The 16387-nt window shown below is 34.0% G+C and overlaps 1 protein-coding gene across 1 annotated transcript in view; it reads right to left on the reverse strand.

Annotated features, from left to right (window-relative positions):
* The window catches only part of NBAS (NBAS subunit of NRZ tethering complex), a 180774-nt gene that overhangs the window by 99595 nt on the left and 64792 nt on the right, over nucleotides 1-16387 (reverse strand). The window contains exons 33-38 of the mRNA XM_062573114.1: nucleotides 12640-12753; nucleotides 10653-10810; nucleotides 8893-8991; nucleotides 2872-3039; nucleotides 2041-2154; nucleotides 1671-1794 (exon numbers count right to left, since the gene is read on the reverse strand). Coding sequence (XP_062429098.1) covers nucleotides 1671-1794; nucleotides 2041-2154; nucleotides 2872-3039; nucleotides 8893-8991; nucleotides 10653-10810; nucleotides 12640-12753 — 777 coding nt within the window. The remainder of the gene's footprint in view (nucleotides 1-1670; nucleotides 1795-2040; nucleotides 2155-2871; nucleotides 3040-8892; nucleotides 8992-10652; nucleotides 10811-12639; nucleotides 12754-16387) is intronic.

Below are 16387 nucleotides of genomic sequence, written 5' to 3' on the forward strand. Positions count from 1 at the left end.
ACTGCATAGGGAATTGCGAGCATATCAGGAGAAGTTAAAAAAAAAAAAAAAAAAAAAAAAAAACTCATATGCTTCTTTAGTGTATTTTTTTTCATTATTATTATTTCTAATCACTAAAAGCCCTGTTCTAGGAGCCTAGCTCTTTGCTTCTTTTAAAGAAATCTCGTATAGCAATATTCCCCTCACACACAAATCACTTCCAAGGGCATGCTGGCAAGGGACCTGCATAATTTAGACACATACACACACAAACACACTGTGAATTCTTTGTTCTAAAGGATGAATTATCAAAGGCTTGAATGATCACCTACAATTTTCAGATTATCATTAAACTGCCATCAGACTGAAGTGGATTTAAATGCTGGCCCTCAGCCAGATACAAGAAGCAAATTTTTATGTGAAAAGCCATCACAGAGATTGTCTAGATGGCAACACATTCCAGTTGCTGCAAACATAAACCCATCCATCAGAATCTATGCTTCAAATAGCTCTTAGCAACAGTTTTTTGCTAGTGCCAGCTTGTTTCTGCTACATTCAAAATACCTGGATGCTGTCCAAGTAAAGATAACAGGCTTCTGGAAATATCTAATACTAAAATCTTTATGAAGAAGTTAGCAAAATCTGTATTTTCTACTCTGAACACAGACTAAGTTACTTTTATACATTCTAACAACCATCTTTAGGCTTTGCAAAAAAAATTGGGATGAGGGACTGAAGAATCTATAAGAATCTCATTTTCTCCCTTTCTCTGAAAAATTAATGACTGCAAAACCTCAGAAATACGTAATAAATTGTGAGTTCTCTTCCAAAGTACCATCCCTAACCTGACAATTGCCCAGCTAGTAAACATTTATCTTCACTCTTCAGAGAGCAATCATTACAGGCAGCAAAATGCCAATACAAGGCCAAAAGACAGTATGATTTTGTTCATGCTCTTCTTTAGAGGTCAAGCCCAAGGAGTAAAATGTGTAGCTATCTTCCTTCAAAAGACACTAACAACATGTAAATATTTAAATAGTTCATTTTCTAAACCAGCAGGAGACAGCTAAAGTAAAGACAAACAATTGTAGTTAAAAAAATAAAAAGGAAATCATTTCATTTTTAATAAATTAAGTATAACCTATGAAATCTAAAAATTTCAAAAGACGCAAAAGGGCCTTATGAATTCCAAAAATTGTAGATGAGCAATAAGCAGCAGATAAAGTATTGAAAAATTTCACAATGCTAAAGTTGTATAAAAAAAAAAGACATAGAATCTGAACAAATGAATGCACAGACATACAAGAAAGATTAACAATGGTTTGCAAATTTCTATTCAATTATCTCTATACATGGCCGTATTCAAAATCCTTAGATCACTTTTTACCCACAAAAAGTTCATATCCTCGTCAGCCTCCAAATGACAGCACCTGCTTCTATTAAGCCAACTTGAACATTTTAAATTTTCATAGTCTTTACTGAGCAACACCTTTTAAAAATATCTCTTTTCTCAGAAACTTTGCAGCTATTTTTATCAAGACTATCGACATGAAAACTTGAACCATGACACAGCTAGTACAAAATATCAGGACACTACCCCAGAATATTACATGCAATTCCACGTATTTAATTTCATGCATACCTTCTCCAATATATAATAAATACTTAAGTGCATACACACATATCCATACCTTCTGTAGTTGGAAGTAAGTCTTTTCCTTCACTCTTCGTTTCTGTCAGTTTCTCTGTTCTCAGTAAGACTTCTGCAAAGCTTTCCAAAGAATTGTTCTGGTATGTGCCATAGCTTACTTCACACTAAAAGTAAAATAAGATAACTAAATGACACGTGCCCACTACATAGTGCAACTCTATTTGGTTCATTTGCATCATATACAATTATCGGCCTGAGTTCCTGCACTGGCTTTCCTTTCTGTTTAAATCAGATGTTCTTCTATTATTGCACAAGATTTCAAATCCTTATTTAGTCACCAATAACCCAAATCAAAATTGTTACTTAGTTATAAATAACAAAAAATTCAGACCTCTATAATAGAGACTTACTTCAGCAACATATGGCTCAGTAATGAGAGACTCATAAAATGGATGACAGCCTTGCTTTTCAACGGTGGCATTTTCTCCAGACCCACTTTTCAATACATCTCCAAATTCTTGACCCTAGTGGGGGGGAAAAAAAATGTAGGTGAGCTCAACTGTAACAAAAGCTTAAAAAAAATTATATATATATATATATATATATATATATAGAGAGAGAGAGAGAGAGAGAGAGAGAGTGTATGTCTGTGTGTATATATGTGTATACAGACACACACAGACACACAAAAATAAATGCTGTATGGAAGGGAAACAACTGTAAATGAAAATACCATTGAATTCAGTGGAGATGACAGGAATCTTCCTACATAAAAAAATGCTGAATCAGGTCCAGTATTTTAAGAAAAGAAGAATCATCCTCAAAAGTAGTGTGAGAGAAATTGACATTGTGAACATTATATAAAATCCACTGAAACAGAGAAAGTAAGAAAAGGGGAATTGAAAGGGAACAGCTTTGGAAATAAAATGACACTATTCAAGAGTGAAGTTCACTAGATTTTACTCCCTGAATGCTCTGAAGTTTTGCCAAATTTCAACTATGCCTTCTATCACCAAGCTAAAAAAGCAAGAGAAAACAGATTAACAACAAGAAAAGGAAACAGCTTATAGATCTATTCTTTCACTGAGTTTTGCCCACAAACAATCTGTTGATGTCTCAGCTCTGTTTACCCATTTGTGGTCTTCAGTTATCAGTTAGCAAAGAAGGAGTCCTGCCTTATTCACTATACTAATATATTAGTGAATGTGCAAACATCTGGAAATATGTCAGTAACCCCTTACATGTAATGGTCGAAGGTAAGTTAGTGATCTCTTCCACCACTGCCCATCACTGACAGCATGCAGCATGGCTTTTGTAGTCATAGTTGTGTTAGATAACACCTTCATGGTTTTTGATGTTGTCCAGTACAACAAATCAGCAGATTGGCTAGAGGAAACGGTGGTCTCGTCCTGTGAGCATATCCAACACACAATAGCGAATGTTAGACTCATGCTTTAATTAGGCCAGTGACCTAAAGCCGAACACATCAGAACTCAGGCACGCCGTGTTAATAACTTATTTTAATGCTCATCGATTTAAGCAACAGCTGTTGTGTAAAAACAAAAGGAATTAAAAGCGATATGGGAGTTTTCAATCTAAAGGGAGTAACGATCAGTAGAACATTTTGCCCCTTATTAAATTACAGTCTCATGATATCAGCTGTTTATATTTCCAACCTTTATAATGATACAGTTTGACATAGTTGTTTAATGGTTCTATTAAAACACTGACTTCTCTACAAATGAGGCAATGACATGCTAAAGTTACTTAATAATTGAAGATAGTCAGTAGTAGAGATAACCTTATGTTAGTACAGAGGAAGACTCAACTAAGTTGCCTGGAATTTTCAGTAGAGGAAGTGGTAAAGAAATGTAAATACGTCTAGACCAAGTGAAAAAGTATCGTCAAAATTTCAAATATTGTAGTCAGCACTTATGAGACACTGAATATAGCAAAATTAACAGACTGTGAAAAAAATATTTGAGATCCCAGTCTATTTTCAAACCAAAGGTTCTTCTGCAATCTATGTATGTAAACACCCTACACAGTAAACTCACATTTAAATCTGTTCTTAAAACTCAGGGCATGTTGCACAAAAGGAGGTTTCTACACCACACCCTCCTCAAGGAAAGCACTCAAATAATACCAAAACATCCATGGGATGATCTGTGGTATCTAACTACTCAAGTCCTAAAAGGCTTTTATCAGTTGCATGTTTTTACAAAGCTCACATGTTCAAACATAAATATACAACTAGCATACTAATGTAAATGCACTGCCTTCAGTAGAAACAGAAAATATAAATGTTCCCCCCCATACATTAAACTTTGACGGTTGCATCCTCAACTTTTTTCCTCCAACAATACTGTTACTCATTTACCCGTACAATAGAGTTTTCTCTTTTAATACCCTTTACCAGTGTAACTAATAAATGAACATGAGTTCTTAGATTACATCTTATTAACTCATGACAGAGTTCCAGACATTAGAGCAAAATGATCCTAAGTTATGCTAGAGGGAATTATGCCCCACCATAACATCAGTGACAAAACATCAGTTAACTTCAGTGAGGTAGAATGTTTCTGCAGAAAGAGAGAAAAAAAGAAAAGCAGAAGAAAAACTTACTTTCAGTATGTTTTATTATATTAATCAGTAATATATTGCCTCAAGTTGATTAAAATGGGAGTCCCACTTTAGCTCGCTCTTTTTAGCGAGGCATCAACATTGTCTTTTTAATGTTTTCTGAAATGATATTGTGCACTTCACAGATATATAGCACCACAAGGAGATAGCATTATAAATGATACCCATCACATTTCTCATGAATTATGTATTTAGAGTTTGTTTGTTGGAAAAGATCTTAAAGAACAACTTCACAACAATTTCTTCTCCATTCTGGTCTGATTCTCTGTTATAACAAAGGACTTGCTACCATCAAGCTTTGGAAAACAAATTTAACTAGTCTCTTTTATACAAGTATCCACATACATTCTACATTTGTATTTTGTTTCCTGGAATTTTGTTTTCTCTTTCTAAATATTTACAACAGCTAATGCATCTGGCTAATGGAAAACTCCAGTCCTGCAAAAATAAAACAGACCCTTGATGAGCAGCTAAGGGAAAAGATTCAGCTCAGTATTATAATACTAAAAGTTAGGTATCATTAGGTGTGTAAGTTCTTACCATGCATTATCTTGTCAATGGAGCGTAGAAAGTAACCCAGCCTGAACTAACAATGGATTTGATTCAGCTGCTTAAACAGAGGCATTGATGACTGTGATATACATAGAGGCATTTGAGACATCTGCATAAGGCCAGCAGATCTGACAGAGGACCTATAACCTGTGGGCTAGTAGCTGAAGGCCAGGTGCATACCTTTGAGCACTTCAAATTGTTATGAATATCTACAATCAGGTAACTGAATCAAGCACCTAATGGCTGGTTAACTGAATTATTATCTATGCACCACTGGCTATGTCTCTACTGATTACAATAGGAATTTAAGCACCTCATGCATACAGACTTCTACATTGAGATGTTCTGCTCTTCAGCATAAGACTTCAGTGACACTGAAAATGAACTTCTTGCAAGAACATGATTCCTTCAGGAATGATATCTGTCTCTTTCTGTGAGAAGAATTCTAATTTAGTTGGTACAGAGTTAAATTTACTAAATCACAAAATACAGTTTCATTTAATTAAAAAAATTAAAATAAGACAAAGGATTAATTGAAATGGCAATGAAAGCATTATTTTTGCCCTGAAGTTCCAAAGATTCCAAGTTGAAGATTTTTCAGTACATTTTATATAAATACAACATTCCCCACTCATTTCTAAGCAGCAATGATAAAGATGCATGATTTATCAATCTAATTTATGCATATTTTTAAAAGATCTGGTCTTTTCTCAGATCTAGCGCTTGGGACAAACAGCAGCAAAAGACAACACTAATGCTCTGCTAGTAGGAGCTTAATTCTTTTTTAGCAATACCTGAAGACAACCATTCATCTAATTTTTTTTGAGAAATGTCTTCAAATTACATATGCTCTCTTATCATCAAATAGTTTTGATTCCCCCTCACTCCACAAGAAGAGTAGCAGGATTCTTCAAATTCCAAATTCCTCTTGTGCTAATGTGCAACTGCACAGTAATTACATTTACACATTCAGACATGCAAAAGAGAATGATTTTATTTACAACAGAAGTAATGCATGTTTTAAGTATTAAGTAGATTAAGCATAAAGTCAGCGATCATTTACAAGGCAAGAATTACTGTGATTATTGTTTCTACGTAGCACAGCATCTTGTGGCTAAGCATTATAATCTAATAATGTTAGCAATAATATTCCGAAATGCTCTTCATGAATCAAGACCTTAATTTGTTCACTGAGATACTTTTTCTGAGCAGCATAAGAGTAGTTGCTGAGGTAATTACAGCATACTATTAAGAGAACAAAGGGTGGAGAAGGAGGAAGTTTATTAAGCAAAATCGCCTGTTATGTTGGAACTGCTGTAACTTCCAGAGGATAATTTCTCCAATGGATTCCTTGAGTTCAATGAGCAGTGACAAGCCAGGCACTTAAGTAATGAAGCACATCCTGGTACAAATGCAAATGCATTAGTTCTTACAATGTAATTATATGCACTTTTATCACAGCAAACTGGAGCTTCCTACAGAATAGAAAACACCAAGAACTCAGAAATATTATACTGAAGTCAGTATGGACAACAATGTTAGCAGATACATTTGTATGCAATTTGTGACATAAGTAACCAGCTGCTATCAAGATTTCTGAAAGTTACCTTGGGGGGTGAGGAGGAAGTTTGAGGAGAAATTTAAAACAATAACAAATTAACTTCAGACATTCATAAGGAGTTCTTCCTCACTATGGAGAGGAGAGTGTTTGAAAAGTATGATCAGTTGTTGATGTGGGCTAGTATCATGAAAAAAGAGATAGTGGCAACTGAACCATTCAATATTAGATAAACTTAGAAGAGTTAGGAAAGGGTGACAGAAGCTTTGAAATATTAATATATTTACAAATAGGTATTTTTAATGCAACAGAAAAAGGGAAGCACAAAAAGACATGTACACTAGAAAAGGCTTAGTCATGTCAAAATCATGAATACTATGTTCAGAGTACCAATTTGAAAGGGTATGAAAAAGTGAGGAAGAAAAATATTTGTCATGGCCTTGAGAAAAGGATGCTACAAGTTAATTGGGGCATTAGTAAAATGAAAGGAATGAGAGGGCAACAAATCTTATTTTATTTTTTCCTTGAAAAAAATAAAATTTTGTGTAAGGGAAAGGCGAAGCATCAGGTATTAAGCGCAACTATTGGGACTGCAGTCAGGGGACTCAATCAAGTCAGAAAAGCAGCTATTGAATATATTCCTTTTCTAACATTCAGATGTTTATAACAAAGGTAGGGCTATACAGTAGCACAATATTTTTCGATATACTTTATCCTCTATCACTGCAAGATACTGCAAGAAATAAGAAGCTAGAAATCCCAATTTAAATTAACTGCAAGAGGACAAAAAGTTAGAATTAACGAATATACAGAGCTCTCTTCAGAATATTGCATCATGAAATACAAACTGGCAAGAAAGTTGTATTAGACAAAAAACAAACAAACAAACAAACAAAAATCCTCAATGAAGCAAAATACAAATTTTCCAGGTCAACTGTCTGCCTACTTCCAATTCCAGAAAATCAGCTACAATGGAGAGAAAAAAAAAAATAAATGAAAAAAAAAAGAGGAAGTAAAAGTGGATAATTTTATACATGCAAATTTCCCAGCATAGTTAAAATTGCTTCAGTTATCCCAACTGAATGGGAAATGAAGTATCAGTGAGTTTACTCAAGTCTAATGAGTACTAATGCTTAGCTCAGCTTAGCTGTTTCTGAACTAATTTATATGCATGCATATTCTTCTCTTACAACATACATATAGTCAATAGGACTACAGCATATGAAAGATGATAAATGACAGATTTGTTATACAAAATTAGAATATTGTAATTGTACTCATCAGCACCAACATTATCAAACAGCTCCAAAATTTAATTAACCTTCATTTAATAAGAGTAATTTATTTACCAATTTCTAGACTAAAAAAAGTATATATGCCCATGAACACATTTCTTTTTCACAGAAATTATTCTAGTAAGTTAAATGTCTAGCTCACTCCTGAATATTAGTTTCAGTATTATTTTATTTTACTCTCCATTTTATTTACATATAAAAAATTATAGGCTCCCATTCCAGTAACATGTATGAGGCACTTGTTTAGCTACCTATTAAACATATCAAAGGCAAAAACTAACTTGTATCTCCAGTTATCACTAGTGAACATTCCCAGAGGTAAAAGACATTAAGTGGAACTGCAATTCAGACATATTTGTCTCAAAAAAATGGACTATACAATATGAAGCACCTTCTTTCTTTCTTTCTCTACTTTTTCCCTTCTTGCTTCAGTTCTTTTTTTGGTTGGTTGGCTGGTTTTCTTTTAAAATATGTTTATGCCTACAGAAATAAGGGAGTTTAATTTACATGAAAATCTTCCCCTCCCACCAAAGGAAGTTTTTTAAACAAACTTATAATATAGTACTCTCTGAAGAGGCTGAAAAAGATCTTTACTCCTTTCATAAACAGGCAGTTACTTCTTCTTTAAACAGAAAAGTACTTCCCCGTTTTGTTAACAATATAATCATGAAAAGTATAAAGAATAATAAGAGGCCTTCTTTTGCTCCTCTGCCTGTAAAGCAGTTAGATTAGATGTTCCTGTCTACACATGTGAGCTAATAAAAATATTTTCAGGCAATATCTAAAAATTAAAAAATGCACAGAAAAAAAGGGAAAAGATTAATTCAAAAGAGTGTTGAATTAAACATGTAGCCCAGGTTTATTTTATTTTATTTTTGCCTTGTTATAGGAACAGATCAAAAAAATTAAACTAATATTAATGTATCTTATTATTTTAGATTTTGTTGCACTTTCCCCTTCACCTGTCTCTAGGTTTATATTTTGTCTATGGTGCTGAGATTGCCTAGAAATAACTATTCAAGACCACAACAGACGATGCAAATATAAGTATACAAGCAAAAACTTGGACTTCAAAAACATCTACCAATTTGTGTTCTTAGATTGTTTTCACTTGGTCTTGTAAACAGGCAAATGTTGCTAAGCCTCAAATTCAATTCTTCATCACAATACAAAATAAAATCATCAGTATTTTAAAGACTATCTTTAAAGCTTACCTCAGTATCCTTACTGATCAATGATGAAGGTCCTGAGATATTTATATTCTCACCTCCTTCTGAAGGAAGTAACTGATAATTCATTGCCTGATAAAGAATCTATAAAGACAGAATAAATATAATCTCCATCAATCAAATAAATGAGATATAAGAATTATAACTCTGATGTAACCAGAAAGCGAGTAACTTGGAATGCTAAAACTTCCACAGGAAAATAAGGCGGGTGGGAGAAGGCTGTGGGGGAGGAAGGAAGAAGAAACCAACACATGCATACATACATTTCACATCCTCTTACTATTGTAGCCTCTAGGCAAAATGACCTTTTTTTCCATGTGATTTTGTGCAGTATTGGTAAGTGAAAATTTCACTCTCAAGCTTTATGAAGACAAGATAATCTTTTTCTCTGAAGACATGGAACATGATACAACAGTGCCAGAGCAGCTGCACTGCATACCAACAAACAAAAAAGGAAAACTTTGGAAGGAATGAGTAAGCAATATAAACACAGAATTGACAAAGTCTAACAAATTCTGGTTTATACAGTGCCAAAAGTTTATTTGACTTCAAATTCTAATTCCAAGTATAAGGTCTTAAGGGGAAAGATAAGCTTCTTATTTAATATAGAAATAAAAAAAGTCTCAATCTTACAAAGACTCGACTTGTATTTAAGCTTGTGTTGCACCTATTCTTCTCCAATTTGAATATCTTTCATGACAACAAAATAAATAAGTAGCTTGCAGGAGCTAGATTTTATTTTAAGACCTTTGTAGCACTTTATTCTGATGTCATTCTATTATTGAAGCCATTTAGCTGCACAGACTGCTTTCATATCATGTTTCCTATTTTTCTCATACATACTACTGCACAAGTACTTTTGCAAAGAAAACAGACGTGCATTTATAGTTACCTTATTAGCATGTATATGTATCTATTGCTCCCCTCTTCCTTCTACTCTTCAAGAGACACAAAATATGAGCTAATTAACAGCTATTCTTAGAAAGTAATAGAATATGGGCCAAATCAGAGTTAAAGTGAAAAAAAAAAATAACCTTTTGACAATGTGCATTACTGCAGTGCAGTTTCAACTAAAACCTTTCAAAAGATCTTCTGTGCCAAGACATATCTTTAATTTGCATAGCTACATGTTCTCACATATACATATGACCAATTGGGTGCCTATGAACCCAATCCTGCTAAGAAATCGGTCACTCACTGCAAATTTAATAAGAGGATTTATATCCAAGTCTTTATTATTTTCACTAACACCACTACATCGTTGAAATCAGTAAGGAAGAAAACTTACCACATATTTGAGAGAGATCATAAAAATATAAGAATAAACATTTAATGGACACGTATGAGGACACTTAACAGAAGTTACACTATAAGGTATAAAAACTGGATAGAATCTGACAGAAAAGAATATTAGAAAAAAGTGTTTAACTGCACTTGCCAATAAAATGTTAATCAGACATTCTGTGAAGACACTAGAAATATTAAGTACTTAAGATCTAAAATTCAACTTCATTTTTACTTGAGAAGCCTACTCATCATAGAGAAACAGCTTTGAGAGACCTTATTGGTTGCAATTCAACAGAGAAAGTAAAAACATACACTAGAATAAATGTAACCTTGTTAAAGGAGGCAGGGGAAAAGAAAAGAGAAGAACTTAAAGGCACAAACTTAAAAATGAACAATGAAATCTCCTCTATTACCTTGGTAAGCACTGAACTTGCATGAAAAGTTTTAGAAACACATACCTGAGTTTGCAATGACCTGCTCACTCCCAGTAATGTCTCTATGGCACTTGGGGGACAGTGCGTCAGTGCAAAAGCCATGAGCTCCTGGCACATACCCAAGTCATGGTAGCCTTCTGATTGACCAAGTTGACTGCATACTTCCCAGCTTTTAGAGTAACCTACAGGAGAACATAAAATTTGCTTCTGAGGTTGGTAAGCTTTGCAAATGATAGGCGGATGCTCCATAACTCTTGCAGGGCATGGGCTATTCCTGCTAACACTTAACATCCCCTGAGAAAGGTACACTCCATAAAACAAACACAACTCAACCTCACACTGATTTAGTATCTACAAGATTCATTATCAGAGTGTAGATATTAGTTCAGCTGACATCTGTAAGCACACTACATACACATTATGGGTATCTTACTGCAATATGAAAATTAGAATTTACTTCTTCAGAGTTTACTGTTAAACACATCACTGTAACGACTGTAAAAATATCACTTCATATTTTCCAATAAATTCTATTCATCTCAGGTTTTCCTGCCTCAAGATTGAGAAGAAACCCAGAGGAACAACTCCTATCTTCCCTTCCATCTTGACATGCATACATGTCACTTACTTCCACTCACATGCTTAAATATACAACTTATATATATACACGTGTATATATATATATATATATCACAAATATTTTAAAGGCCTTTGATGAAAAATTAAAGATCTAAAAGACCAACACATTCTTACTAACTGCCATCACACACTTTTGCCTTGTCAAGAACAGGAACAGAAAATGAATGAGAAACCATGGCTCCCAGAAGCATGCAGAAAAGCTCTCTAAGGCTGTAAGTCTAACAGTCATGGTAACTACTTTATGGCATATAAGGTTTGCTATATACATTTCCTCTGCATATTTGCACATTACATGCAACAGGAACATCTGCATGTGTTTGTCTTGCAACAGAAGTATCACAAAGAGCTAGGATCCAATCTTCCCACAGTAGGAAAACATTACAGGAATCTGCAAGGCTCTTCTCCTCAACTCCTATCCATCACAAGCACCTTTTATCAGAAAGCCAAGAAGTTTAGGTATTGGGTATCCCAAACGTACCAAGCAAGAGTCTCTCCAAAAATCTTGGGCAAAATTAGGTTCAGCTTAAAAATACCTGATCTGCTTCTTTTCATGTGTACACTTACTAAGAAAAAAAGCCAGCACTTACTACTACAGTATATAGTATCATTTTAAGATGGAAAACTAAACTAATACAAGACTGTTGCCCAACTGGCTAACAAAATTACATTTCTCAAAATTTCTTATATTTCCAGAGACAAAGAAGTGGAAGAGCAATCCTACAGAAAAAATTTACATGTGATTCAACTTTTTCAAGTTAGAACACAGTTTAAGTAGGTTATTTAGTTTAGTTCCACAGTTTCCGTAGTTTTATAGAGAATATCAGCTATAAGAAATAGTGTATAATGAGTAAGTGTGGACCAACATAGATGTTTAATCTCAATGGTGTTTCACATGAACATTCATCAACAAAAAAGTGATATTAGAACATAGCAAATTAAGGATTTAAACAGTAAGACAAATTAAATATTTCCTCCATTTCCTTTTTCCACCTTACTGAGTAATTTACATGAAAAAAGCATTGATGAGATAGCTAAGAATTAAATCCCTGGTGGGACAGATTTATGAACTTCTTCCATGAAAAACAAAAGATCATCTGAATTGCAATGTGCAATTTCTGTTGAGAGTTCTCAGGGAACTAAACTGACTTACAGAGGAGAACACTCTTCCAGAAGGCACCAAGGCTTATACATTTTTTATTTTAGGACTTACACAGGAACTGTCATATTTCATACCATTTGTCTTGCATAGTTCATACGCTGACTTTCTATTGTTACTGTAGATTGGACAATTTCATATTTTACAGCCAGCAGAATCTCAGCAGACTCATCAGATTTCCACCACTATCACACCAGCCCCATTTATTTACTTCACCTGCGGCCATGAGCTCTTGGCAGTGCATGCTAGCTGCTTTGTAGTCCTGGAAACTGAGAGCTTGTTCTGCTAACAGGATTAAAACTTGACCTTTTCTTTCCATTTGGTCATCTCCTGTAAGAAAAATTGAACATTTTTATTAGGTATTAGGAAGTAATACTAAATTTAAGTTCACTACTGTATTTCATAAAACTATGCCACACCATGAAAAGACTCACATTGTAGAAATATAATTACCTACTTTTTTCATGAAGGAAGCAATAAAAAGCTACCTTTTTAAAAGCATTGGCTTCACAGCTAGCTAAAGAATCTGCATAGTATATTATGTCTAGGTTAAAAAAAGAATTTGAAAAACAATCACTCATGTGATGGCCATGATGGAAATAGATCAAAACTGGTATTAAAGTTAAAAGACATATAAATCCAAATACTGACAAAAATAATCACATCTTCTGTGAACTGTAATGGAAAAAGAATTTGAAAATTTATGTTTTGTTACAGTATACAAAGCCTTCAATTTAAATAACCACTTCATGGAGCCAAGTGATTCACGAGAAGTGGAAGACAGCTATTAACTACTCCGCTAAATTCAGAGAGTAGAATCAAGAGTTTCACATCAAACATGCACCTTGATCACTAGATCTTCTGCATGGCGCCTCTTTGCCTGACTATAAAGTAAAAAAAATAAAATAAAACTAAAAAACAAAACAAACAAACAGCACACTTCAGATATAATAAAACTCTTCTGATTAAAGTTGCATCAAAAATCTCTGTAAAAAATGTCCTGATCTGCATTTTAAGTGACCAGTATCTGCAGATGAAAAATCTTATCAGAATATTTCCTAATGCCAGATGACTTAGTACAATTTCTGACTGTGCAGGAGATATAACAGGTTTTTTTACTCATCACTATTTTTTTTTTCTATTCAATCACTTTACTGTGAGCATACTTAAAATAATTTTAAGAGACAAAGAGCTCTTAACATCTGCATTGCTGCTTCTGATTTAATATGCTCTCTACCAACCTTTCATGAAGCCTGAAGTATAACATTTTTTGTTGAAGTCTTCAGGAGCCACAGTGTGTTAAACTGTGTCTCACTAGGCAAGAACAGATCATACAGTGTGGGGAACAAAGCAAGCAAGCAAACAAAAAACTCCACCAACCATACACATGCCTTCTGAAGAATTTATAAGATTTTATAAACAACAACAAAAGACCTTGAAATACATGTATAACAGTTTTTTTATCATTATTATAGTTGTGCAGATTGTCTTTGGGGTAAAGCACATGCAAGCACCTTTGTAATATTTCTCCACATTTTATCTTTCTCCAGAAAGTAAGCGGATTATGAATATTTATTATGGACAATTCTCTTCCTTTTCAAAGCTTTACCAGAAACTTATCTCTTACCATTTTCCAATTAAGAATGAACACAACAGAATCAAAGAATCATTAAGCCAGCTGGTCCAGCCTTATGCTCAAAAGTTTGATTATGCCCATGCACTCTTTGGAAAGGTGATTAAACATACACAGGAAAAATAAGCCCATGCTATTTACTTTAATTTAGGAGGGAAGGAGAGCAAGAAACTAATAATAAAAAAAAAGGGGGGGGATTTTTAAATGTATACTTCTTGACAATGTCCTTCCCTCTCCATTATTAAAACTAAATTTTAAGGAGTCACTGCTGATGTAGTCATTTGAAAAGGGCACTGGTTAATGAAACTATATTACTACAACTTCTGAAATACAAATATTTCAAAAAGTTAGACAGATGTGGATCTGTCCACATAGTTTGGCTTACTATCATTCTATCTTTGGCCTCTCACCCTACTACCATCAATGCCCATACCAACAGCCCTAGGATCTTGTGAACTAGCTACAGCTAAGGACCTTATGCTGCAAAACATATCACTTGTGATGTTTTATTTGCTGGAATCTGGGAATTTTTTCATCCAGACAACAGCAATTAGAGACAGAAAGGTGTTTCCATCTGCAAAAGTTAAATTTGAACTGGCATTTCATAAGCAAGACATTTGTAGTTCTCACTCACCATTAATACCTGTGGAGAGATTTGTCCAAGTGACAGACAAATAGAAGGCAATTAGACTAATCAAATTGTTTTTATCCAGATTTCAACTAGGCAAAATAATCATAGATATTTATTATTATTTAAAAACACTGGGATTGGACAGAAGAGAGGAGGAACTCTTTGAGCAAGGAACTTTTTTTTTCCCCTTCTGTAATTGCATTTAAGCAGTCATATGTTGACTAATCTGTCCATTCCCACTCCTCCATTCCACCCTCATCTTTTTTGGCTAATTAAGTTTGATGCAGTAGGACAGACCTTTGTATGTTTTACAAAAGTGCAGGCATAAAATATGTGGATCCTTCTCCTTCTATTCTATGGCAATACTTTTAATCTTATCTCCATTCTTCTCTCATTTAAACTGCCATTATCTTGATACATACTTCCATGCCACAGAAGGACTATCAACTCCAACATGACTAGTGAACTCCCTGCAACACACAATCAGAGTCTTTTCTCATGTGGCTCTCATTGCCTGAATAGTGCAGTCACTTTTATTTTAGTGCACTAAAGTATCATCTACTGCAGATTAGCAGCACATTCTTATTCCTACATTCAGACACAAAAAAATTTACTGCTGCAGCTTCATGGCTTCTCCTTTGAAGAGATTTTTAATAATAAATTCTTACAAAAGTGAAATAGCTTTCTAATTCTAAATTGCTTCCCTGCCATTTTGTCAGATACCTAAGCTTTAAAAACAAAAAAGGTTTACTAAGAAAAAAAGTTAAAATGATAATCTTATTTTATCACACAAATCTATACTAACCTTCAATATTACTGTCTGACATCCAGATTCAAATAAATCAAGTTCAGAACCAGAAAGGATGGATTAGTTTGTTTCCTTTGCGTTATCTGTGAAATTGTGAGTATGTGCATGTGCAAGTAAGTGATTTGTTCAGCTCCTTAGGACCACTGCTTCCTTTCATCATGAGAGATGTATTTCTATTCTAAGGATTACTCTACTCAGTAAGATTTAAGAGAGTCTCCAGGCTTCCCCTCCCTCCTCACTATATTCTCCTATCTGAAGGCTAAATGTCATAAACAAAGTTGACAGAAGCAGATATTGAATTAGGAATGACCTGGAGTCTAAGAAATGATAGGAAATCTTTTTACTTGAGAGAGAGAAAATAAGAATAAGTTGAATGCTCTAAAAATGTTTGAATTCAATTCAGGTCATAAAAAGGAAAAAGACATTTTAGGTAAAACGCACGCTGATTTTGAAAATGGGTGAAACAGAAGAAAGAACAGTACCGTCAGTGAAAACAAGTCATAAAAACTTGAGAATCAAACAGAATAAAAACTGTACATAGAATCCAGGAATTCCATGTTAACTACCTTCATGAGACCACAGACCTTCTGTCTGGTTACTTCTATATACATCAAGTTAGAAAGTCAGCACTGAGGCAGGTGAGTTTCAAAACATTAGAAATCTTGTACTTAAAAATCTGAGCACAGGTTAAACTTGCTAGAATTAACTTATGCATATTAAAATTAACTAAATTGCTATAAGAATGTTGAAAGAAAAGAGAAAAATGAATAGAAAATATTTTTAGAATGCTCAACTCAAAAACTGTCTCAATAAGGAGCAATGTTCACTAGAGCTTTTTGAACACAGAAATAATAGAGAAGATCTTTTAATTTCTGATATATAAGACTGGGGT

The sequence above is a fragment of the Rhea pennata genome, chromosome 3, assembly GCF_028389875.1.
Source record: "Rhea pennata isolate bPtePen1 chromosome 3, bPtePen1.pri, whole genome shotgun sequence".
Lineage (NCBI taxonomy): Eukaryota > Metazoa > Chordata > Aves > Rheiformes > Rheidae > Rhea > Rhea pennata.